This window comes from Heteronotia binoei, chromosome 11 (assembly GCF_032191835.1).
Source record: "Heteronotia binoei isolate CCM8104 ecotype False Entrance Well chromosome 11, APGP_CSIRO_Hbin_v1, whole genome shotgun sequence".
NCBI classification, from domain to species: domain Eukaryota; kingdom Metazoa; phylum Chordata; class Lepidosauria; order Squamata; family Gekkonidae; genus Heteronotia; species Heteronotia binoei.
In genome coordinates this window covers 5,908,196-5,934,671 of record NC_083233.1, presented here as the reverse complement: position 1 = coordinate 5,934,671, position 26,476 = coordinate 5,908,196, and the positions used below count along the sequence as shown (strand labels likewise).

The window sequence follows — 26,476 nt, the reverse complement described above, 5'->3', positions numbered from 1 at the left end:
AAAGGTAACCAAATTGCAACAAAATTTGATTAATAAAACTGGGTCATTGTCTATATAGTATTGTATGTTATTTTACTTAAAATAAATTGATCCCAAATATGATTAAACAACTAGGATACAGCAGGTGGATGTTTGTCTGTCCACTTAGTTGCAATTGCAGTTCAAACTACAGAGATGAGGATTAAGTTCGATTTGGTTGTTTGTTTAAATTTAAATCTTGCACTTTATTTAAAAGTAAAATAATTGGTGAAAGAGGAATTGGACCTCCTTTCTGATTGCAGGCTCTCAAAACTGTACAGGACCAACTTTTTAGGAAATTTAACTGGGTGTTCTTGACACGTTTTAGGATTGCCAACCTCCAGGTGGTGGCTGCAAATCTCCTGGGATTACAGCAGGTCTCTAGGTCAAAGAGCTCAAGTCACCTGAAGAAAATTACAATTTTTGGAAAGTAGCCTCTCTACAGCAACATATCCTGTTGTTGTTCCTCTCTCCCTGGCCCTACCCTATGCATACGAATACATCAGTTAATTTTCAGTTACACTGTTACAGGACAGCTTGTGTAATGGGGCAAAAAGGCTCAGCTCAGTATTGGCAATGTGCTACCTGTTGGCATTATGCCAAAAGCCACCATTGTCTGTTGTCTTGAAGAGAAGCCTGGTGATCATGGTAAACTAGCTCGTGCCATTTCAGCATACCCCATACCACTCATAAAAGACTTATTAAGCACAGTATCAGAAGGAAAGATTTTTACCAAGCTGGATTTGTGGGATGCCTACTTCCGGGTGCACATCAAAGAGGGAGACGAATGGGACACGCCGATGGGACAATTCAAATACTTAGTCATGCCATTCGGCTTGCATGGGTCCCCTGGGGTCTTTATGAACTTCATAAACGAAGTGCTACGAAAATACCTCTACCGGGGGGTAGTGGTGTACGTGGATAATATAATTATTTATTCAAAAGACCTCCCGTCGCACGTGAAACTAGTAAGGGAAGTATTAGCGACCCTCTATGAGAACCAATTGTATGCAAAAATATCTAAATGTGAGTTCCATAAGACGGAACTGGATTACCTAGGCTACAGAGTGTCAGGGAAGGGATTGGCTATGGACCCAGCCAAAATATAAACTGTGTTAGATTGGGAACCCCCGAGGACATATAGACAGTTACAACCCTTCATCGGATTTGCGAATTTTTATCGGATTTTCATCGGATATACAAATTAACAGTTTGCCCACACCATGATCCCCCTGACCAACCTCTTTAAGACGAAAGTGAAAGGTCCCGAAGACAAATGGCCAGGAGCAAAACTAAATTGGACAGAAACTTGCCAGGAGGCATTCAACAAATTAAAGAGACTGTTCACAAGTGAACCAATCCTTATTCACCCCAATGAATTAAAACTTTTTGTGGTTCAATGTGACACAAGCGATGTCACTGTGGGGACAATATTAATGCAACCGGATGAGTGGGGGGGTGTCAAGCATGGTAGAATTCCACTGGTAATTAATTGTTTTAGGGTCCTCCATAAAGCTGGCCTGTGAAGTATCATGGAGGACCAAAGCCTATTAGCTCTGTTATTCTTCCCCCCCCCTTCTTGCTTTATTGCTTGTGTAGTAGAATAGAGAGAAACTAAACTAAAGTGAGAAAGAGTAATCAGCACCTTCCCATACATTCCTTTATGGGAGAGTAGAACATCTAGGGAAAGCAAGGGCAGAGTACTGATAACGCTATGAAAATGTAGACGTTTATGATAGTTTATGTGTTAGAGCGCATCCTTCACCCCCACCCTTTGGAATCCTTTGAAGTACGTCTTAAAAGTATTGTATCAATGTATCTTTAGCATCACTCTCAAAACCTGTTCCAGGAGAAAGTATCGGTCTATCAATAAACGTAGTTTTGTATCAAACTTGACTCGTCATTGAACCCGCATGCTTGACAGGGGGTCCCTAAAGCCCTGTGCTTACATCTCCAGAAAATTTTCCCAAGATCAAAGGAATTGGTCAGTGTGGGACAAAGAGGTGTTTACTGTAACATTTGCACTAAAGACATGGAGATCGTGGCTTGAGGGAGCATGGGTCCCTTTTGATATATGGACAGACTATAAAAACTTGGAAGCTCTAACAGGGTGTCGGAAACTAACCAAAAAACAAATCCGGTGGGTGAGGTTCTTTGCCAAATTCGATTTCAAGCTAAACACATACCAGGGTCTAAGAACTTTTTGGCAGATGCTGTCACGCCTCCCTCAGCATGACAGTCAAAGGGAAGAGGTGATCGATTCGTTAATCTCCCCTAGCCAACGGGGGGGAGCTGTAACCACCCTCTCATAAACTATGCGCAAAGTTACCGAAGAACAATTGGGGGGGGGGGGGGAGGCTGAGTAAAGAGGTAGAGAAGGAAGGAGACGCGAAACCTGAGGGTGTAAAACAAGGGAAAGGAGGCTTTTGGTACAAAGTAAACTGTGTGTACCGGAGAGCCTCAGAAAAGTTCTGCAATCATGTCATGACAAGATCTCCAGTCATAAATAAATTTGGCTGGCACGCTTATATGTATTATGGGGGAAAAAAGATAGACGGCTTTTTCTCTCACCATTATATAAGAAACAGCTTACTAAATACATGGATGAAATATAAGAAATATGGAGATGAGAGAAAACTGTTATGGATAGTGCCAGCCAAAGTGATAAAAATAACAGCTGAGACAGGTGAAGAAAAGTGGTTATCATATAATCAACTATTAAAAATACAAAGTGGCGAAATAGAATTGAAAACTGCTGAAGAGCTGAATAATAAATACGATCGGTTTCAAATGCAACAAATAAAGAGCTTGGTGGAGAATGACATTAAAACTGAAGGAATAAGAAAAGATCAAACAGAAATGGAAAAAGTTCTGCTTGGAGACAACGAAAAATTAATTTCAAAATTATATAAATTACTTTTAAAATGGTCTACCCTGTCAAGCATGTTTAATTCTGATCTATAATCAATGGATGTAGGGTCCTGCCAAGTGCTGGGTCTGGAGAATATCAGAGGGGACGTGGGCCTGAAAGTTTGTTATTCTTTCCTGTTTATTACCCTGCTGTATAACCGTTACTTAGATGTAGTGAGAAAGGAACCAAGTAATCAGTGCCTTCCCAGGGAACTTCTAAAGGGAGTATCGGTCATCTGTGCCTGGCAAGGTCGGAGCCTGCTATCATCCTGGGAATGTGAATAGTTTTGACACTATCTGTGTGAACTCTCTCATCCCATCCCCCCCCCTTGGAATTCTTTTGAAGTAGTCCTTAAAAGTATTGTATCTATGTAACAGTTTCATTCTTCTCAAGAAATGGCTTCAGCCAAAGTATCGGTCTGTCAATAAACGTAGTCTTTGTTTTAAACTTGACTCGTCATTGAACCCGCATGCTTGACATACAGAAGATGAAGTAGTGAAATCTCAAATGATTAAGTGGGCAATTAATGTAAATAAAGAAATACAGATGGAAACTTGGGAATATTTGTGGAAGAACTCTATGAAGCTTTCAACGTGTCATAGTATTAAAGAGAACTGTTTTAAAACGATGTGTAGATGGTATATGACTCCTAAGAAATTGGCAAAGATGAATAATAAGATGCCAGACAGATGTTGGAAATGTAAAAAACATGAAGGTTCTTTCTGCCATATGTGGTGGACTTGTGAAAGAACAAAAAAGTATTGGCAGATGATTCAACAAGAAATTTCTAGGATCTTGGGATATAATTTAAGAAAGTTGCAGAGACTTTTCTGTTGGGATTACAAATGGAAAAATTTCCAAAAGAAGATAGAACTATAATTTGATACTTGCTTTCAGCTGCTAGGACATTATATGTGCAGTTGTGGAAGCAAGAAAAAATACCAGATTGGATTGTAAAAGTTATGACATGGAGTGAAATGGACAAATTAACAAGAATTTTAAGAGACTATGATTTAGAAGTTTTTAAGATGGAGTGGAAAAAGTTCAGAAGATATGTAGAAAAAGAGTGGAAAATAAAAGGACATTGGACAATTTTTGATGATTAAGTCTTAGAAAAAAGAAGAATATTAATTTTTGTTTGTATTAGTTAAGGGTACCTTTAAAAATTAATACTTTAAGTAAATAACACTGGTGGGGGTCAAGTAACGGGGGGAGGGGTGGGTAGAAAGTAACATATGGGATAGATAAAACAAGTTACTAATGATGCAAGAAATATAATTTGTTACCATATGTTACCAAATAAAATTGTTTTAAAACAGGAAGCATCGCCGGTCATTTTGGGTATGTCAAAACTCTGCACCTCGTGAATAGACAATTTTGGTGGCCATTTATGAAAAGGGATATTACAGAGTATGTGGCTTCCCTGTCCAAATGGAAGTCTGGTAGAATAGGTAAAATAGATAAAACTGAGTAGGTAAAATAAGCATTCCAAAACCGACAGAAAGAAAGCAGCTTAAAAGACCAGCGAGCCAATAAAAGATAACAGTGATTAACTATTTAAAACCAAGTAAAAATATACTCTGTGGAGCAGAATACAATCAGGAGACTACTTCCCTGCCTGCCTGGAACCCTCTGCTGCTTTCAGACCAACACGGTTACCCACCTGAATCTGTATCTCTATTAAAGCCATCTCTCTGTTACAGCAGAATTCTGAGAGTAAATCTCTAGAGTAAATCTTTGTTCTGCTGCTCCAGAACTTATGCATCTTTCTTGATCCTAAATTGCCCTTCCTGACAGCAACTCCCCCTCCCAAGGCCTTTCTCTGCATCTGAAGAAGTAGGCATGGCCACGAAAGCTTTGGTCTTTTAGCTGCCCCTCAATTCTGTCAGACTCCAGAGTCCAGGAACACACAGAGGTAACTTCAGACGTTTATTCCAAGCATCCTTAAGGTAATACAAGAAGTTGCTGAAACTGGGGTTCCAGCCAGTAGGCACCACCTACATACCCTCGGTGGGCCGTTACCCATACAAGTAAAGCATGGCAAATAAAAGTAGGCACATTTGGCAGGCTTTCTACTCCCCCATCCCCCTCTTAAGTCCAGGTGTCTATCTACAAGCTTCTCAGTCTCCTCCAGCATGACCTTGGTTGCCATGTTAACAAGTTTCTAAGATAACCATTTGGGGATGCGTTCTCTAAGCAAAGCGAAAGCAAGCAAAAGCAATTATATAGTTCAGATTGGAATGCAGTTTCACTTATTATTTACAAAGCTACACCCGTGTTCAGGGTTACAGGTTTGAAAAATTTATGTTAAGAGGATACAGTAAGGGGGCAGACTATTGACAAACTCCAGCAGAGAAATAAATGTTATAAAGAACACAAACACAAATATTTTATTAAAAAAAAACATGCTTAAAATGTTAGCACTCATTGGTCTTAAAGGTGCTTTCTTTGTATTTCTCCCATGGGATCCAGGGAACTGGGGCAAGGAAGCTCTGGCTCTTTCCTCCCTTCCCCAGGGACTTGCGGGGGAGGAACCTCAGTCAATAGAAGGATGAGAGGCTTGGCTCAGTAGCTCTGTTGTGTGATTGAGAGAGCCTGGCAAAAGCAAGCGATTCCTCCCCATGGGAGGAGCCTCAGGCAATGGAGAAAATAGAGGTTTTGTTCTGTAGCTCCTGTGCAATTGAGCAAGCCTGGAAAAGCAAGCTGTGATGCAGAAGGAAGCAAGAGAGAGGGAGAAGGAAGGACAGCCAGTTGCCCAGGGGCTTGATTTGGCCCCTGGGCCGCATGTTTGACACCCCTGCTTTGGACCAACAACCACAGCTGCCCCACCAGCATCTGAAGACAACCCAGTCGCACCTTAGAGACCAACGTGTGGACTAGGGCTCTTCTCCTTCAGGCCCACGTGGCCGCCCTCTCGAGCTATATTTTAAAAATAGCAATAGGTTACCGCTAGGATTAGGGTTGCCAATCCCCAGGTGGGGGCAGGGGATCCCCTGGTTTGGAGGCCCTCCCCCCGCTTCAGGGTCGTCAGAAAGCAGGAGGGGGGAGGGGAGGGAAATGTCTGCTGGGAACTCTGTTCTTCCCTATGGAGATTTATTCCCATAGAAAATCATGGAGAATTGATCCATGGGAATCTGGGGCTCTGGGGGGGCTGTTTTTTGGGGTAGAGGCACCAAATTTTCAGTATAGCATCTAGTGCCTCTCCCCAAAATGCCCCCCAAGTTTCAAAGAGATTGGACCAGGGGGTCCAATTCTATGAGCCCCAAAAGAAGGTGCCCCTGTCCTTCATTATTTCCTATGGAAGGAAGGAATTGAAAAGGTGTGCTTTCAATGTGATGGCCAGAACTCCCTTAGAGTTCAATTATGCTTGTCACAGCCTTGATCTTGGCTCCACCCCTAATGTCTCCTGGCTCCACCTCCAAAGTCTCCAGGCTCCACCCCCAAAGTCCCCAGACATTTCTTGAATTGGACTTGGCCACCCCAACTAGGATGCACCTGCCGCCTCCTGGCTCTTTCATTCTCAGGTAAGCGAGGCATCGCGGGCTCGCCCCGAGGAACAACCCGACAGCAAGGCTCTTCAGCTCGAGGGGTGCAGTTGTGCTGCTGGTGCCTGGGCAGCCTCCTCGGGTCTCCTTGGGGCAGGAGCTGCCTGGTTTGTGCCCGCAAGGGCTGGGCGTGGATGTCGATGCTGGAGCCAAGGTGCGGCCCCCCCTGTCTGCAGCGGCCCGCGTGGGTTCCCTCTTCCGTTGCCACCGGAGGAGAGGAAAAAAATAAATGTGTCAGAAGTGGGATTCGAACCCACGCCTCCATGCGGAGACCAGAACACCCAACCCCGTGCGCGGGAAGGCTCAGCAGCTCGCCTTGAGTCTGGCGCCTTAGACCACTCGGCCATCCTGACACGACGCTTCGGAGGCCCGCCGGGCGCCTTTCGAGCTCCTGGGAGAGGCAGCCGCGATCCCCGAGGAACTTCCCGCTGCCGCGCCGGCTGCCCCGGCCGCCCCCGGAGCCAGAGGGGCGAGAGCGGGGCGCTGCCGAGGAGCCCGGGGGGGCTGTGCCGTCCAGGTCGCGGCTGCTAGCGCCCCCATTTCGCAAGCGGACTACATTTCCCAAGATGCCCCTCGCAAAAGGCGCATGCGCCCGGGGACTGTTTCCGGCGCGGCGGGCGGCCATTTTGTTTCCCCCCGCTAGTCAAGGGTATCGGGAGCGGGACTGCGGAGCGGAGGGATGTTCTTGCCCGTCGCCAGGAGCGCCTGGGGCCTCGCCGGTGAGCAGGCGGCGGGGGCAGCCGTGGGTTGCCGGGGAGACGGGAGGGAGCAGCGCCGTCGGGCTGCTCGTTGGGGTTGCCATCCTCCAGGTGGGGCCTGGCGCACCCCCTGAGCCGCCCCCCCCCCCCGAACGGCTGCTGGGCCGCTCTTCGCCATTGGCAGCTCTGTCCTATAGGTAGAAGGTGACTTCTCAAATACACGGCAGGCAGCATCAGTGTCAAGTGCGGTGCAAATAGCGGGCGGATGCTAAGAAATACTAGCAAACTACATTGCATTGCAACTAGGATATACCTTGCGCAGGTTTAATGCTCCAGGGCTAGGGTTGCCGAGTCCAATTCCAGAAATATCTGGGGGCTTTGGGGGTGGAGCCAGGAGCAAGGCTGTGACAAGCACAATTGAACTCCAGAGGGAGTTCTGTCCATCACAATTAAAGGGACCTCACAACTTTTTAAATGCCTTCCTTCCTTCCCTCCACCCTCCCCTTCTCTGATTTCTTTCCCCCCAGCAAGCTGGGGACACATTTTACTGACTTCAAAAGGATGGAAGGCTGAGTCAACCTGGAACCGGCTACCTGAACCAGCTTCCGCTGGGATTGAACGGGAGGGTTGGGAAGCCTATCTAGGGCTGGGCAGGAACACACTTCCGGCTGGCTTGGTGCCAAGGTGTGTACCTGGTGTGCAGGTGTCCTGCTGGGCTTGAAATCGCAAATGCGCTTCCTCAGGTGTATACTGGAAATCATAACTTCACTTCGAGTCAGGCAGAAAATGCTGGCGCCAACTAAGACACCAGCATTTTCTGCATGACTCGAAGAGAATTTGTGATCGCAGCACTGGTCCCGGTTTCCAGTATACACCTGACGAAGCTCTGAGAAACGGCTTTGATTACCGGTCTGCTGTAGCGTGCTTCTTTGCCTTTCCGTTGGGACTTTTGAACCAAGCTTATTTTGAATCCACAAGCAACAGAAGATAGAGCAAGGCTCCTCACCATTTTTAAAGCTTTAATGTGGATTTTGATTTTGGTCCTATGCATGTCGCACTAAGGTGTTTTGTTCAAGTCGGCGTTGAATGTAACCATCTGTGCAGAGTAGTATAATGATTTCAGGACAAATAATTTTTTCACAAGTTAAGTATTTTCCAGTACAGTTTACATTTTGCAGTATTCAGCTGTGAGCATTTGCTTTTGTTCTGGTCTATTGCATGGCTTCCTCTTGTGTATTGTTCCTTTAAAAAAGGTAAAGGTAGTCCCCTGTGCAAGCACAAGTCGTTTCCGACTCTGGGGTGATGTTGCTTTCATAACATTTTCACAGCAGACTTTTTATGGAGTGGTTTGCCATTGCCTTCCCCAGTCATTTACACTCCCCCTCCCCCTGCAAGCTGGGTACTCATTTGACCAACCTTGGAAGGAAGGAGGACTGAGTCAACCTTGAGCTGGCTATCTGAACCCAGCTTCCAACGTGATCGAACTCAGGTCGTGAGCAGAGCTCAGACTGCAGTACTACTTTGCGCCACAGGGCCCCTTTTATTGTTCCTTTAGAGAAGGAAATAAAAAGCAGATCAAGCAACTGCTGTTACCTGGGCCGCACTCTCCACAGATAGTGTCATCCAGTATCACTCCAAGGCTCTTCACCTGCTTAGACGGCACAAGATGTACCATCCAGGGTTGGAAGCTAGATGCCTGACTCTAAACCCCCATGGCTCAAATATAGGACCTCCATCTTAGCTGGAGTAAGCTTCAGCCAACTTTGCTGCAACCATCCAGCCACGGCTTCTAAGGCCCTGGTCAGATGATCTGGGGCAGAGTTTGAGCAGCCATCCATCAACAGAGAGAGCTGGGTGTCATCTGCATACTGGTGACAACCCAGGCCAAAAAGTTCGAGCAATCTGGGCAAGGGGCCTCATATAGAGGTCAGACATCATTGGTGAGAGAATAGCTCCCTGAGGCACACATTTGAGTGGATGCCACAGGGAGGTCTGCTCGCCAAGCGCCACCCTTTGTCCCTGACCTCAGATAAAGAAGGAAAACCACTGTAAGGCAGCCCCCTGGACTCCAGTGTTTAGACATCTACAACATTTTTCATGCTTTTAAATGTCCACAGTTAATATGTTATAACATGTATGACTGGTTATTGGCTTTATTACTTACAGTGCTGCAGTTTAACCTGATATGCAGATCCACTGTTTTTTGTTTTTGTTATGACTGTATGAAACTATTCTGTCCAAATAATACTCTCATTTGTTTTTTACAACATTTTCAAATTTAATGTTTATTGCTCTCTCAAATGGCCACGTCTAAAGTGTGCCTAATCTAAGGCAATGCAGAATGTAGCTGCTGGTAATATACTATTTATATTTGGTATCTTCACATTTTTGTTTACTGAGAACAATATTTATATTTTTAAATACCATAAGTATGCCAAATACAAGAATATACGCTATATTGTAAATAATGCATTTTAGTAGCTAAAGCAGTACAATATGTTCAGTTTTTGTAAGAAAGAAAGTAGTGCATTTGAAATTACATTCAAGTGGGTAGTCGTGTTGGTTTGAACCAGCAGAACAAAGCTTGACTCCGGTGGCACCTTGTAAGACCAACAATTTTTTTTTCAAGGTATAAAACTTCGTTGGTCTTACAGAGTGCCACTGAACTCAAGCTAAGATTAGGAAAGTTTAAAAAGCTGCTACTCAGAACAGTTAAAAAGCTGCTACTCAGAACAGCTATGTGTGCTGTGGATGTAACACCCACATCACTTGAGAGCCAGTTTGGTGTAGTGGTTAAGTGTGCGGACTCTTATCTGGGAGAACCGGGTTTGATTCCCCACTCCTCCACTTGCACCTGCTGGAGTGGCCTTGGGTCAGCCGTAGCTCTGGCAGAGGTTGTCCTTGACAGGGCAGCTGCTGTGAGAGCCCTCTCCAGCCCCACCCACCTCACAGGGTGTCTGTTGTGGGGGAGGGTGATAAAGGAGATTGTGAGCCGCTCTGAGACTCTTCGGAGTGGAGGGCAGGATATAAATCCAATATCTTCTTCATCTTCAATTACTAAAACACAAGCTGCATCCAAGACTCCCAGTCTTCATCCACTTATAAGGCCTCTGACTGTGAGTCAAAAGCCAGAGGTTGTTTGGCTTTCGCAAAAGATTTGTGCCTGTTCATGAGTTCTGGTTGAAATATAACAGGAACAGTGGTGTAACCATAAGCAGGGTAAAAAGGCTTAGGGTAACTAAGCAGGTTTTAGGATTTTTATTTTAAAGAAACAGGTGCTGCAGGCTATCTGGCTCATGGGCTGCAGTTTCCTCTCCCTTTCCTTCTCCCCAACTCTGTTTTGATGGAAATTAAAAATTACAGTTAGGGAAGTTTTTTTGGTAGCATTTGATGTGTGATGTGGTTTCATATGCGAAGCTGACAATTTTAATGTGTCAACACTGGGTGATAAACATGCATAGTGTGAAGCAGAGCTCTCTGTTTTCATCTTCAGAGCTTCATTTGAGCCAAGGTTCCTGGACTGCATGTGAAACAGCAATATATTTAGAACATCGTTTGAGTCCAGTGGCACCTTTAAAGACCAACGAAGTTTAGTTCTGAATATAAACCTTTCTGTATATACGCACTTCATCAGATACATTGAAACAGTTTTCATCAAGCCTTACATATAAGTGGAGAGATGGGAGGTTAGTTGCCAGGAAGGGCTAATTAGAAGCAAGATGGCTAAGGAACTGGCTGAGCTGGCTGAAGAAAACCCCAATAGGGTTTGTAGAATCTTTCGGGATCAAGTGCCGTGTTCTACTGGAGAAAGTTTTCCTTCCAGACGTTTCATTCTCAGCTGCAGAGAACATCCTCAGTGGCGTTGCAGCCAAGAAGGTCTGAGCGCCTGCTCCGGCTGCAACGCCACTGAGGATGTTCTCCGCAGCTGAGAACGAAACGTCTGGAAGGAAAACTTTCTCCAGTAGAACACGGCACTTGAGCCCGAAAGATTCTACAAACCCTAATGATGTTACCAGCCGTGAAAACCTGAAATCTTTGATAAAACCCCAATACTTGTTAGAAGAAGTGAAGAAGCCAGTATGCCAGTTGAGATGTAAAGCTACAGTACTGGGTGACAAGGAAGGATTTCAGAAGCATGGGTTCCAGCTTATAATTGGCTTGAATTGGTTCAGCGACCTTATATTAATTGTGTTTTGTGATTTTGAAGTAGTTTTGATATAACATGCTGCAGATCCAGATGCACACTTTTGCAGTCGTATCTTGAATGCATTTTGAGTCTTTGTGATATAGGGAGCACTTCCCTTTTTTTTTTTTTTGTTAACGTCTTTGGATGAACCTTTGTGGTCACTTTTGGGACTGTTACGTTCCCTACAGAAATTGTCTATGAATATTTTGAATGTTTCTAATTGCGTATGAAGATTTTATGTATGTATTGTACCATTATGATGACATTAATTATTCTAGCAATATAATAACAATATATACACTGGAAAATAACATTATGTCTAAATTGTAAGCTTTGAACAAGATTGTATTGAACAAGTGGTGTTTCTTGTTTTGTTAGCACTGTACATACACTGTAGTCCCATATATTTGCCGTAGAGTACACTTTGGAGCATGTAGGAAAGCCTATGAACCAGTGAACGCAGTTGAATATCAGGCTCTGTAACTTTCCTATAATAAAAGCCATATAATACTAACCAAATGGACTCTTCATACTAACCCCCAAAGCCTTTGTTGTGTTGTAACTAGTATGCATATCAAAGAGAGACTGTTTGAAGTGTTAACCTTGTGCGGAGTGTGAAAGGAGCAAAAGAATGTGACATGACATCATGTCCGGCCAGCATCCTCCCTCGGGCAAAGAGATAAGGGGGAGCTCCCATGGGAGAGCTTGCACCTTCAGTTTCTTTTGTTATGAGAATTACTTTGTTTAGATAATACTTTGATGTGGAATTCCATAAGACCCAGGGACCCCTAGTCTCTGGTATTAGTCTCAACCTCTGCATCTTGCAATGAGTTTCCAATAAAGTGTCCATTTTTATCAACGAACACGGCCTTGAGTCTCCATCGCCTGACACTGAAAATGCCCTGCCACTGCTGTGACTGACATTTAGTGTCATTCTATAGGTTGATTCAGTATTATGGATCCAAAATGTGAGTCCCAGAGTAATAGTAATTTGGATTTTAGTTGCGATAGTTCAATTTTTGTTTAATCTGTGGTGACCATACTCCATGGCTATTTGAGCCAGCTGTACTAAGACACCAGGTAGAAATATTTGTAATACCTCCTCCCAGGTATCAAAAGAATTCTACAAAACAATTGTAAAAAAGGGCAGAAGGCTGCTTATGGAAAAGGCAGCCTTCAAAAGCTGAGGAACTGAAGTTCACTGAGAAACTTAACCACATCTACTGGCTCTCTGAGGAAGAGAAACTGAAAACAAATCAGCCAGTATCATAATGCCCCTGTATACATTGATGGTGCGGTCTCATTTATGTGTACAATTCTGGTCACCGCACCTCAAAAAGAATATTATAGCATTGGAAAAAGTCCAGAAAAGGGTAACCAGAATGATTAAAGGGTTGGAACACGCTTGGGGCTCTTCAGCTTGGAAAAATGTCAACTGCGGGGTGACATGATAGAGGTTTACAAGATTATGCATGGGATGGAGAACATAGAGAAAGTACTTTTCTCCCTTTTTCACAGTGCAAGAACTCGTGGGCATTCAGTGAAATTGCTGAGCAGTCAGGTTAGAATGAATAAAAGGAAGTACCGTACTTCATCCAAAGGGTGATTAACATGTGGAATTCACTGCCACAGGAGGCGGTGGCAACTACAAGCATAGCCAGCTTCAAGAGGGGATTGGATAAATATATGGAGCAGAGGTCCATCAGCGGCTGTTAGCCACAGCATTTTATTGGAACTGTCTGGGGCAGTGATGCTCTGTATTCTTGGTGCTTGGGGGGGCAAAGTGGAAGGGCTTCTAGCCCCACTTGTGAACCTCCTGATGGCACTTGGGGGTTTTTTTGGCCACTGTGTGACACAGAATGTTGGACTGGACGGGCCATTGGCCTGATCCAACATGGCTTCTCTTATGTTCTTATGTAAATGGTCAAGCCTTGATGTCTAGTGAGGGCTGCTCTCTCCTTTCCCCAGTAGCATTGGGGAGAGCTAGGTGGCAATGTGCCTTGCTGCTCTCCTGGATGTTCTCATTTATGCCTTGGGTGTTGCTGTGGCTTTGAGAAATGCCAAAGCCTCTGTAATCGTTGAGACCAAGGGGCAGGGTCTTTACCTTAAAAAACAAAAAAAACCCCTTCACTGTTTTTACTGGCGGCTACTTTTTCTGAAGTATGTGTGCATATCAGGGGTGTATACACTATACGGCCCTCGAGGTCACTTAGTGTGGCCCTTGGGGATTGCTGGGCCGAACCAAGCCATGTGGCAGCCTCTCTGGGGCCTGGTTGGCTAGTGAGGATTGTGGAGCCTCGCTGGGATCATAGGGCCCAGATGTACTGTGCAGCAGCCTCCCTGGGGCCTGACTGGCTGTTCGGCCAGAATTGCTGCAGGGCCTGAAAAAGTTACTGTCGCAATTCAGTTTGCACTTGATTATCCCAGATGGTGTGGCCTAATATGCGAATGAGTATGTGACCTAATATGCTAATATTAGGGGATGTTGTCTAATATGCTGAGTTCCTGCTGGACCTATGCATTTGCCTAGGGTGGCAGGCCAGGTATGTGTGTGTGTGTGTCAGATTAGGCTCTCCCCACATGACTTCAAATAGAAGAACAATTATTTGCTTTAATTTTGCTGGCCTGAATCAATCTTCCTCAGTGGAGCACTGTGTTCTAAGTTGATAATTTTTAATGGCCCGCGAATGATGTTATAAATATCCATATGGCCCTTGGCAGAAAAAGGGTTCCTCACCCCTGGTGTATATGAAAGCTTATACTTAGAATAAAACTTTGGTGGTCTTAAAGGTCCCACAGGACTCTAACTTTTGTTCTGCTGTTTCAGACCACCATGACTACGCACCTGAATTTTTGTTGGTTACAACAGACACCATAATAAAATTATTGCTGAAACTGCTAATGATACATTGAATTTTCTTGGTGCCATAGTTACCTGGCACCTGGGATTTGGCAAACCCTATCTTAATGGATGCACAAAGGCCCCTGATACCATGATCTGTGATATTTTTAACTCCCCCACCCAATATCCAGCCAAATAAAGAGTTCTGGGGGACTCACAAGTTTGCACATTGTTTTGTGTCATTTTTGTTGGTTTTGATAAAAGGAGTTACAGGACTTTGGTTTTTAGAGGCCAAGCATTGTTCACCTGGGCTTCTGCTGATTTGACTGCACAGGGTTGGAGGGGTTGCCCCTGTCTTTTGATTTATAGTATATTTTATAATTGATGTACTTCTTCATTGTATTGTACACATGTTGTAAGGTGCCTGGAGAGTGGGCAGGCAGCTGTAAATATTTCAGTTAGTTGAGAAGCAATTTCCCCCCTTGTAAAAGAATTTGCATAATATTAAATATGTTAATATACAAGGCAAATGTGATAAAATAAATCACTTGTGGTTGTGTTCTCTTTAGCCCGTAGCATTCAACGTACGGTGGCAAGACAAGCTCACCATAAACATGAGCCTGATTTTCATGACAAATACGGCAACATCTTGCTGCTTGGAGGCACTGTGTCTTGTGCCGCTGTCTGGATATATGTAAGTTATTTCAGCTCTCTAGTTAGCCTCTATATTCCAAATATCAATTGCTTTGGGGAAAATAACTCACCAGATTTGTTTCACAGGCTGCCTTGTGATATAATGGTACCCACTTCAATGACTGCGGATCTAAGCAATCTGGATTATTAAGAAAGTACTTATTTGAAAAGTGTTTAATCATCGTTCAGCAATCAGGAGCTGTCTAATAATATATAAAATGATTCTTTAGTTGTCTATTAGAAAATAGGATTGTGCTTGATTGGTGATTCTTTCTTGTTTTATAATTTATAGGCTATAACACAAATTGGGATTGTGTGGAATCTGTCTCCAGTTGGCCGAGTGACCCCAAAAGAGTGGAGACAGAAATAGAAGCGGCTTCATATATCTGCCTTTGAAATATTGGGAACAACCGTGAGCTTCTCTGCGCATTTCTGCCATGCCTCTTATGGCACAGTTCATTGTGTTGCCACCTGAGATGTAATAAATGTATTTAAAACAATTTTTGTTCAAATTTATTTTTCCTTTTATAGTTTTACATTGAATTGCAGCACAAACTGTTAACCTAGCTTGTTGATACTACATTTTCCTCAGTAATTTCTATGAAAGCTAAAAGGTACTCTGTACCTTTATTAGCTCCAAGCAGATTACTAAAATATAGGGAAAGCTAGACCCTGAATGAATGGCTGTGAAAATCTATCATGGTTGCATAAAATTTTGCAGCTAGAAGAGTGGTAGGTCTACTGTTATCTTCTAATAAAATATAATGTCTCTATATGATCTATATTTTGGAGCAAAGAAAGAATTAAAAGATGCCTAGGCTGAGAAAAGTAATTACTAGGCATGGACATGAAACAAATCACAATTCGTCGTTCATTTTGAACCGGTTTGTTTGCTCGTGCCTGAAAAACAAACTGACTTTTTTCTTGGTGTGTCATTTGGTTCATTTTTTCCCCAGCCCCTGGCTGCTTCTGGCCTATTTCACTCTCCTCTGATCTTCCTAGGAAGAAGAGATTAGATTTATATCCTGCCCTTCACTCAGAGTCTCAGAGCGGTTTATAATCTTCTTCTCTTCCTCTCCTCCAACACACACCCTGTGAGGTAGGTGGGGCTGAGAGTACTTTCAAGAAGTACTCTTGAGAGAGCAGCTCTTTTAAGAACTGTGACTGGAACAAGGTCAGTCAGCAGGTGCATGTGGAGAAGTGGGGAAACCTGGTTCTTTCAGATTAGAGTACACCACTCTTAACCACTACACCAAACTGAAAGTGAAACTGACCAGAAATGGCAGGGCAGCTTTCCCCAGCCCCTCCTGCTTCTGGTCAATTTCTTGGTCAAAGAAAGCAGCCCTGCTCCTTCAACTCACTCCCACTCCCCATCAGCTAGGCAAAAACAGCTGATCAGCCAGGAATGAAACTGACCAGAAACTGCAGGGCTGCTTCCCTTTCTTTCTCTAACTTGCCATACTCCTAGGAGAGCAATTTATTGGGGGCACCTGCTTTGGGGGCTGAAGTTGGACTCCCTCAAAACCCAATTTGCACCAAACTTGGAGAGCAGGTAGAGGAGAGTCTGCTGAAAAGTTTGCCATCTCTAGTCCACTTGGGGGGTGGGGAGAGGATTCTACACCTTCCCAAACCAACAAACCATGAAACCATTTGGGAAATAAAAAAAAACATGAATCAACACAGACCAGTGAATCAGGCCAACCCAGTTGAATGAACTACCTGTTTCCCAGCTCATGCCCATCCCTAGTAATTATATTTACATGCATGATGCAATATGTCTACACTACCTGCATCACAGTCACATACTCTATCAGAGCATGGCATGGTATCTTAAGATACCCTATTACAAACTCTAGATCGGGGTGTCAAATATCTGGTCTCAGGGCTGAATCAGGCCCTCGGAGTGCTCCCATCAGGCCCCTGAGCAACTGACTGTCCTCTGCTTCCTTCTCTCTCTCTTGGTTCCTTCTGTGTAACAGCTTGCTTTGCAAGGCTTGCTCAATTGCACAGGAGCTACAGAGCAAAGTCTCTTCTTTTCTCCACTGGCTGAGGGTCCTCCCTTGGGAAAGAAGGGGGGAGGGAGAGCTTGCTTTGCCAGGCTCTCTCAGTCACACAGCAGAGCTACTGAGCCAAGCCTCTCTTCCTTCTACTGGCTGAGGTTCCTCCCCCTCCTGGTCCCCTGGGGAAAGAAGGAAAGAGCCAGAGCTTCCTTTGCCCAGTTCCCTGGATCCCATGGGAGAGATACAAAGAAAGCACCTTTAAGACCAACAAGTGCTAATGTTTTAAGGATGTTTTATTTTAGTTTTTTTTTAAAAAAATCTTTAATTGTGTTTGCGTCCTTTATAAAGTTTATATCTCTGCTACCTAATCTTAAATAGGTACAGATATGGCCCAGCCCAACAAAGTTTCATTTATGACAGATCCGGCCCTCATAACAAATGAGTTTGACACCTGGGCTCTAGATAGTGAAGCACTGAGTTAAGCCAACATAAAGGCACACACACAGTAAGGAACAGTCAAGTAAGCAGTAATTGGGAAACTCCAAGTAGAAGAATATCAGCAAGCCTGAGCTTCAAGTGATAGTTGTCCCAATTCAGCTTGAAGGGTCACCTCTGAAAACTAAAAAGCAAACGAAAGATACGGTAAATGTTAGATGTTATTTGTTTAACGCTGTGTTCTCTTTGGATTTCACAAAGTTCATTCATTCACACCCAATGGTGTCGCTTAGCAGTCTAAGTTACACTTTGATCTACGTACACATCAGACTTTGAAATTCAAGGGAAATTGTTGTGGCGCAAAGATGTATTGTACTGGAAAGTAATCAAATTAAAATTGGGACGTAAGTTCCCCCAACTGTATTTGGAAGAGATAAAAGAACACCCATGTTTCCTGGCCTGAGGTCCTTGGAGAAGGAGAGGAATATAAATGTAAGGGAACTGGACCTTTACAGAAATACAAGAATACTCAATGTCTTGCACAACTGAACTTTATACTGCATCTTTCTACAGTTTTGCTAAAACCTATTTTAAATCTGTTTTGTTTTTAACACTTGTTTTTAACTTTTGAGCCCTTTCTAGTTTTTTAAACTTCCTTCAGAGGTTCTTGCTTAGTTTAGTTTCTTTCCCCCTCTCTAGCCTGACCACCAGATCTCAGCAGGGCTAGCCCTGATTAGTATCGGGATGGGAGACCACCAAGGAATTCTAGGGTTGCTATGCAGAGCCAGGGAATGGCAAACCACTGATGAATGTCTCTTGGCTTGAAAGCCCAATGGGGTCACTGTAAGCTGGTTGCAAACTGACAGCACTTTAGACACACACACAGAGGACTTCCTTTGCTGTAGCTAGGCTTCTGTTTCTTTTATCTAACAGCTATGTAAAATGGTGTTATGAATAACCCACTTTCACATTGAATGTGACCAACCATAACTTCGCATTAACAATCTGATTCAATCATGCTAACCCATTAGAATCAGAGAGTTTGGAATAATAATAATAATTTTTTATTTGTATCCCGCCCTCCCCGCTGAAGCAGGCTCAGGGCGACTCACAGACATGGAAAATACCATGATTACAACAATACATTATACAGTAAAATACATTAAAACCATTAAATAAATAAATATTAATTAAAACCATTACACTTACAATTCAGGTGCTTACAGGGCCATCTAGCCCAACTCCCTGAACAATGCAGGAAACTCAGAAGCACCTCCAGTGACCCCTGCTCCAATGGCAAACCCCAAAAAATCGCCAAACCTCCAAGATCTCCGGCCAAACGGGCGTGGAGAAAAATTGCTGTCCAACCCCTAAGCGGCAAACAGCATTTCCTTGGGCATGTAAGAAGGAGGTCATGAGAACTAAGCATTGATGTACCCATTCCCTCCCTCTCATGATCTGCTTAAGTTCACAGAATCAGCATTGCTGTCGGATGGCCATCTAAGAGGTAGGGAACATTGGCTTTCCACTCCAGATGCTTTTGCCTACAACTCCCATCAGCCCCAGCCATTGGCCATGCTGGCTGGGGCTGATGGGAGTTGTAGGCAAAAAAAAAACCATCTGGAGAGCCAACATTCCCCACCCCATTCTAGCCTCTGCTCAAAAAACCTCTGAAGAAGGCGAGCCCGCCCCCAGGAAGCCTGTTCCACTGCGGAACTGCTCTGTCAGGGAAGCTCTTGATTTGATTTCAACCCGTGCAGCCTTCTGAAGCAACGGAGAGCAGCCCCACACCATCCATGCTCTGGAGTAGGTGGCAGATCGTGTCTCCCGTGCAGGCTTCCACCGCGGCGGGCGGTTGTCCTTCTTAGCAAGCTGCAAATCCGGGCAGCCCCTCTCCTCTCCTCTCCTCTCCTCACGCGCCTCATCCCGTCCGGGCACGGCCCTTCTTGCGCGCAGCCGCAGCAAAGGCGACTTCCCAGGCCTCGGCGGCAGCAGCAGCAGGTTCCCTGAGGGCCACGAAGCAGCAAGAGGGCAACGCCGCAGTGAAGGAATCCCCCCCCCTCCAGCCGCCTGCCCGGACTCAGCCTCCGCCCTCGGGGCACCACGTGACTCGGCAGGAAGGCAGCCGCCCCGCCCCTTTCCGTCACGTGATTCCGTTTCCCGCCCCCTTGCGGGGAGGGGGGGCCACGACGTGCGTAGCAACCGTCGCTGGGAAGGGGCGTGGCTCCATCGGCGGGGCGGGGCCGGGCGGCAGCCGCTGAGGGGAAGGAGGCGCCGCTGGGGTCAGACGAGGAGCGGCCGGGCGAGGTAAGGGAGGGAGCGCTCTGCGCAGGCTCAGGGGCGCTCTCGCTCGCGCCTTCTCCAGCCGGGACGGGGAGCCGCAGCGGGCTTGGGGAGGCGGCGGGGCTCCCGCGGGCATCTGGGCCTGTGGCAGCCCCTCTCCCGCCTGGGCAGGCCGCGTCCTCGAGGGGAGGGCTCCCTTCGGCCACCGGCTCCAGAAGCTGTTGTGCCGGAGCCCCTCTGGGGGCGGCTGCGGGGCGGCAGAGCAAACTTTTGGGGCATGAGCCGCATCGGTGCCGCTGGGCTCCAGCTGTTTCTGCCTTGTGCTCCTCCCCCTCCCCTTCTGCCTGCCTTCTGGCTTCATTGCAATCAGAAGGGTATATACCAGTTAATATGTATTCATCGTTAGGGCAGAGAGCCTACAAATGGTAAGTGGAACCTACAGGAGAGCTGAGGAAACTTCCTGTTTCTTTTCATCCCTCTGCAGAAATGCCCTTGGAAAGGACTCGGCATCTAATTTTCACTTCCTTGAAGTTTGCTGGATGAGACCAAATTCTGCAGAGCAAACAAGGTGCTGGATCTCATTAAAGTTAATGATAGGAACAGTGTTTTGCAATAATTACGTTTAGGTATTTGGGGTTCGCCTATGTCATTCTCTCTGATAGCACAGTTCAGTGAACTTCTTATGTTGATGGCTTACAAATTATAGTAGTGTTTGTGAAAAACAGTGAGACCTAACCCCATGGTAATAACTACAAAGAAAATCTTAAACCAGTAAGGAAATAGGCTCTTCTTCCTAAGTGTGTTTGGTGTAGTGGTTAAGTGTGCGGACTGTTATCTGGGAGAACCGGGTTTGATTCCCCACTCCTCCACTTGCAGCTGCTGGAATGGCCTTGGGTCAGCCAGAGCTCTCTTATCTGGGAGAACCGGGTTTGATTCCCCACTCCTCCACTTGCAGCTGCTGGAATGACCCTGGGTCAGCCAGAACTCCGGCAGAGGTTGTCCTTGAAAGGGCAGCTGCTGTGAGAGCCCTCTCAGCCCCACCCACCTCACAGGGTGTCTGTTGTGGGGGAGGAAGGGAAAGGAGATTGTGAGCCGCTCTGAGACTCTTCGGAGTGGAGGGCGGGATATAAATCCAATATCATCATCATCATCATCATCATCATAAGCAAAGACTCAACTATTCTGACTAGAATTTAGCTTTTAGAATATGTAGGATGCATGTAAAATATTTATACAATTAGAATGACCTAATGGAAATGTATCAAACAGTTAATGTCTTTTCTGCCAGACGATGGGACTTTATGTGCCACTTTTCTCCCATCTGGGGACCCAAAGCAGTTTCCTCTATTTTTCCTTCTCCATTTTGTCCTCACATTATCCCTGTGAGGATAAGCTGACTATTGAGAATGGCAGTGTGGACTGGAACCCAGGTCTCCCAGGTCCTAGCAGAGATGATGGCATACACATTGTCCACAATAGAAGGGGCTTATTGTATAAAGCCCGTAACTGACAATGCCCTGTATACCTTAGAGATTCCCTTCTCCTTTATCTCAGAGTGGTTTTGTGTTGCCCCACGTGACCTTATGGAGACAGAAAGGGATATTTTGGTGGCTTCCACATAACCTGAGGTATGCCTTCCCCAGTGTGGTGTAGTAGCAGTTAGAACAGGGATACTCCATGTCTTTTTTGAGCACTGCCCCGACTGTGGCAGCCACACCACATTCCAGGAACATGGTAAGGCAGGGTTGTGGTTGGCAGGTCGCTTGCACCTTGAAACAGTTGCTTCTGAAGGGAGGAACGGGAGAATGGGTAAGCTGAGGGCCTTGTGTGTCAGGGGTGGAAGAAAGGGACCCATCCTCTCTAACCCGCCCCCACTGTGCTCTTACCTAGCTCCTGGGCAGCTGCTAGGAGGAGAGCAAGCCTGCTGCAGGGAAGACACAATAAAACCATCACTAGGAAAGAAGCAGACTGGCCACAGTGAAGTGGTGAAGGTTTTATTCTTTTTCCTCCTTGCCCAGATTGCTCCCCTCCTGGCACCTGGGCATTCACACTCTGCAGCTTGTGCTGGAAGGCCTCATAGGTAGTTTTAGTTTATTCGATTTATATTCCTCCCTCCTTGCCGAACAGGCTCAGGGAGGGTCATGATTCATAGCAAAACAACAATATAAAAACATGAGGTTGAAATGACAGCCAGGAGCTAATTTCGATAAAATTAGATCACGCAGTAAGTACATACGTAGATGGCATTCAATGGTCTTAAAAGACAACTGTTCAGATCTAATGTTCTCAGCAATAGCAGTTATTTCAGCTAATTCTAGTTAATAATTAGCTGCCAAATGCAAGCTGAAATAGCGTGGTCTTGCAGGCTTTGCAGAACTGGGCAAGTTACCACTAAGCTCTGGCATCCTCTGGAAGTTGGTTCCATCAATGAGGGGTGATGACTGAAAAGGCTTTTTCACGTGTTGTTTGGAGTCTTGCCTCCCTCGGCCAGGAAATCGATAGCAAATGTTGAGTTCCCAATAAAAGTACCCTCTGGGGAATGTGTGGGGAAAGACAGCCCCGAAGGTAGACAGTCCCTGGCCATATAGGGCTTTAAAGGTCATGACCATTACTTTGTATCGAATCTGGTATGCCACAGGCAGCCAGTGCAGCACACACAGCCCAGGCTGTATGTGCTTCCGCATGGAGAGCCCCAAAAGCAGCCTGGCTGCCGCATTCTGCAGTAACTGCAGCTTCTGGATTAGGGACAAGAGCAGCCCCGTGTAGCGGGCGTTACAGTAGTCCAATCTCGAGGTGACCATCATGCTGCAGAGAGAACAGGAGGGCAGAGTAGGAAGTCTTTCCTATAATTTCAGGTGTGTCAGAACTGGCTAAGGTTTAGCAGTGGTGGGGAGAAACAACTCTAAATGTGCAGAGGTACTCTGATAATTGAAAGGTTATAGGTATACATTTAATAATTATATCTTACTGTTGTATGCAGGGGGGTGGCATACAGTAGCCATGTGGTTCCTTTGGTTAATGGTAACCATGAATATGGCTCTCTGTGAACCATGGATGGAGCCCCTCTGGGTTAGATTGTTGGACTGGGATTTGGGGAAACCACAGTCCAATCATAGAGTTTTGTCCTTCTCAGGTCCTCGACTTCAGTGGATTGAGAAGGGTGTAACTCTGCTTAGGACTGTGCTGCGAGCAGGGCTTTTTAAAAGCAGGAACGCAGTTCCGGCTGGTTTGGTGTTTGGAGTGTGGCCTAATACGCAAATGAGTTCCTGCTGGGCTTTTTCTACCAAAAAAAAAAAGTCCTGGCTGTGAGTACCTTCAGTATTGGGTAATGAACTCTTTTTGTTCCAGTATTTTTGGCCTGTGCTTTTGTATAGTCACTGTGTTAATCTCTTGAGGATAATTGCTGTACTAAATAGCTCTGTTTCTACAGCATAATTATGATGCTTAAGTTGCAGTCTGTCCTTCAGTTGGTTAGACTGGTGCTGCTTAGTCATTGGGTTCAGTGTGGATGAAGGTAGAAATGCCATTGAAATGTGTGGATAGAAGTGTGTAAATCAGTTCTTAAGTGCCATTGGTTTTGTTATAGACGGGCATGCCTGCATTTTTCTGGCATCTTTTCTTTGGTAAGACATGTCTTGTGTGAAAATTATGGCTAGTAATATGTTCGCTTTTTTGTGGTGGGGCCCACTGACAGAGCATGCTGGGTCCTTTTTGATTGGCAGGCATTGCAGCTTCAGTCCGGAGGCTGGCGGAGAAGGCAGCAGGGTGGGCTTTGAGGGCTTTTGCCCCCCACAACAATTACTGATTAGTGGGCACGACCTAGGGATGAAGACCCCAGGAAAAGAGGGGAGCAGTCGTGACTGTGCAGTTGGCCCAGCCTCTTGTCTCAGGAGAGTGTAAGATGTCTTGGGTGGCAGATGGAACAGGGTCAGGGAGGAGCCTATGAACAGCTGGGATAGAGCCAAATGCACCAGCAGGGGATTACTGGTACACCCCCTCCCTTTTATTTTACAAAAAAGCCATGCATGCTGTCATCTTTCCATACAATTTTGTGAAACGTTAAGATGATGTTTGGACTTTAATGCTTTCTGATCTTAAGTATTTTTTCCCCTGGATGCTGAAGTGTTGCGGTTGCCTAGATTCTTATGCTTTTTGCAATAATGGACTTGCGGTGTACATAATAGACAGGGACAAATTTATAGACAGAGGCAGATTTATAGCTCAGTCCTAACTGTCAAGCATGCTATTTCTAAGTGCTGGTTTACCCATACCTTTCTTCTCTCCCTTCCCCGCTGTGGATGCATAATAAATCCCTTTTACTCCAGGATGTTTAGTGTAACCGTGTGTTAACGGTGTAAAGTGCCTCTCCCCCAGATTCACACAGCCATGCCTTATCTGTCAGACACTGAACGTTGAAATAAACTTAGATCATTTTGTTGCAAAAATTAATCCGTTTATTCAAGAACTAGTGGTCTGGGTTACAAGCAAGTTGAGTTTGATGCCTTCCAAGGTTACCCTTGGAATGGATTTTTGTAGATACAGATAGCATAACAAAGAATACATTCTCACACCCTGAGAGACAGTTGTCTGTTCCCACATTCTGTTATCTCTTTCCCAGGAAGGCTCCCCACTGGTCACCTTGAGGCTAGCAAGCTTCAAAGGCTTGGGGAGTCTTTGGATGTCAAGTGAGAAATTCCTTCTCTGGGATTTACAACCTTCCCTCTCCTTTGAAATGCGCATTATAGACTCATGGTTAGTATCAGCAAACAAGATGGCATTAGTCAGGTCAATAAGCTATAAGTAATCTGAAACAGGTACAATGTCTGACATTATCAGCTAGCAGAGAATGTGTGAGAAATGGAGATGTTAACATTCCTTAGTCATAAAATAGATACTAGCGAGTAGCTTTTGAACCTTCAACTCAATTTGCATCCTTATGTTATTCTTTTGAAGTTATCTGTAACCCTGCCTTTTGAAGTAGTCTATTCAATACTGTGTCAATCATTACTTCCAAGGAATCCATCCTTGGAGCAAGTCATGGAGTCTTTGATTAAAAACAAAAGCAAGTCTTTGATTAAAAACAAAAGCTTGATTATTTCGAAATAGCGATGCTTGACGTTAACCACAGTAACCTAAAAGAAAGTCTTGCTGCTTTCATTGAGTTACTGTTCCAAGTAAGTAGAGTTAGGACTGCAGTTTTGGTAACTTTTTAGAAAATTTAGAATATTTTAAAACTGCTGGTCTATCCAATGGCTTGGCACATCAGCTAACCAGTAGATTATGACAATTTTAAAAGATGCTTGCATTCTAAAAAGAGCTGGCATAGTGCAGTGGGTCGAGTGTCAGACTAGGATCTGAGAGAACCCGGTTTGACCCCCCCCCCCATCACCACCATGGAAGCTCACTGGGTGACCTTGGGCCAGTTGCACACTCTTAGCATAACCTACCTAATAGGATTGTTGAGAAGATTAAATGGAGGAGGGGAGAATGCTGGAAGCCATTCGGGGTCTCCAGTGGGGAGGAAGGTGGGGTATAAATGAAGTCAAAAGTAGCACCATGAATTGAATCCACAAACAAACTGAGAGCCAGAGCAGCTGCTCAGACGCTGCCTTTATATGTCCATTCCAGGGTATCCCAGTAGGGACTTTTGCAGCCACATTTCATACCAGTTGAAGTTCTCAAGCAGGCTTCAAGGGCAGCCCTGTGTAGAACGTTACAGAACTTTAATAGGGTTGTCACCAAGGCCTGTGTAACTTACTGCCTTCATTTTTGTCTTATATTTACAATTATGCCACAGCTATTCTGCTTGAGATAAATATGCAACAGAGCCATTTATGAATCTTGCTGAAGATATTAATATTTAGAATTCTTTACACTTTTTAAGGTGTGATGGCCATTCTTTGCAGTTTAATCCTTGTATTTCTCGTACTGCACCAGAAACTAGACGCTTGACATGTAAGCAGCTTATGGTAGACCAAAAGACTGGTTAAGTCATTTTGATTAATGAAAGATGCTCGAGCACATTTCAGATAAGTAACTTAATAATCCAAATTGCTCCCATCGTAAGGCCTGTTTCTGCAGTCATTGAACTAGGTATATAGGTTGCCCTCTAATCTTTTATTCCATATGACGTGGGTGGGGGTCTTTTCTTTGGTTTTGTTATATTTACAAAGTACCAATATTTATTAAATGACAGCATCTACACAGGAGTTTCTAAAAATGCTTGATGAGAACTCACACCTGGAGGCCTGTCCCTAGTGGAGCTCTCCTTGGTGACTGACTGTGCGAGTTGTCCTGTGCTGCCCAGCTCTTGGTCACATCTGCTATTGCAGGTAGCTGCATTGGTCCAAAGAAAAAGCCAAAAATAAAAGCCATGTAGCATTTTTTAAAATTTACACCAAGCAAAACCATGCAATAGCTCACAAGCTCTTGAGTTCAGAACTCTTCATTAGAATAGATTCTAAGTACCATGGCGAGGGCGGGGCGGGGGAGCGTATTGCAAGCTGTGCTTCTCAGAGGCCTCTTGTTTGCATCCTATGTAGAATCCCAAGCAGATCTGAATAAATAAAGTGGTACTGGGTGGAACTGGTGTCGAGTGTTGCCTTTGGCCTTCTAAGGAAGAAGACACAGCAGCTGCCTCCCGTTGAAAATATAAATTGACACATTGGGTGATCCAACATCTGTCTTGCACCAGGTGAAGGTCACAGAGGAGGAGCGTGCTTGCCTAAAACATCGTCTGAAATTAGTCTGCAGTTTTGTCAATATAATTGCTGTGTTTTTCCTCGGCGCTGAGCCTTCTAATCTAATGGAACTGTTTATTTCATTTTGTGTGAGACTCTTTCAGTCAGCTGCTGCTTTTTATATG

General features: G+C 44.9%; 1 protein-coding gene and 1 non-coding gene across 2 annotated transcripts; one reads left to right on the top strand and one right to left on the bottom strand.

The window, feature by feature from the left end:
* Positions 1–6,706: 6,706 nt before the first annotated feature.
* On the bottom strand, positions 6,707–6,827 carry TRNAL-CAA (transfer RNA leucine (anticodon CAA)). The gene is made up of 2 exons: positions 6,790–6,827; positions 6,707–6,752 (listed from the first exon to the last, which is right to left on the bottom strand). It is a non-coding gene; the product is annotated as a tRNA-Leu (tRNA).
* A 190-nt stretch (positions 6,828–7,017) lies between these two features.
* LOC132579386 (cytochrome c oxidase subunit 7B, mitochondrial) lies at positions 7,018–15,393 on the top strand. Its single transcript, XM_060249700.1, has 3 exons — positions 7,018–7,193; positions 14,770–14,894; positions 15,186–15,393. Exons 1-3 carry the CDS (start codon positions 7,154–7,156, stop codon positions 15,261–15,263), a joined length of 243 nt encoding a protein of 80 aa, XP_060105683.1. The 5' UTR covers positions 7,018–7,153; the 3' UTR covers positions 15,264–15,393.
* The last annotated feature ends 11,083 nt before the right edge of the window (positions 15,394–26,476 follow it).

What these genes read in the sequence shown, in the direction of transcription:
- LOC132579386 (XM_060249700.1), top strand. Translation starts at nt 7,154, where the DNA reads ATGTTCTTGCCCGTCGCCAGGAGCGCCTGGGGCCTCGCCG. An exon ending in GAGCGCCTGGGGCCTCGCCG is followed by an intron (nt 7,194 to 14,769) that starts GTGAGCAGGCGG and finishes TGTTCTCTTTAG; the next exon opens with CCCGTAGCATTCAACGTACG. An exon ending in GTGCCGCTGTCTGGATATAT is followed by an intron (nt 14,895 to 15,185) that starts GTAAGTTATTTC and finishes TATAATTTATAG; the next exon opens with GCTATAACACAAATTGGGAT.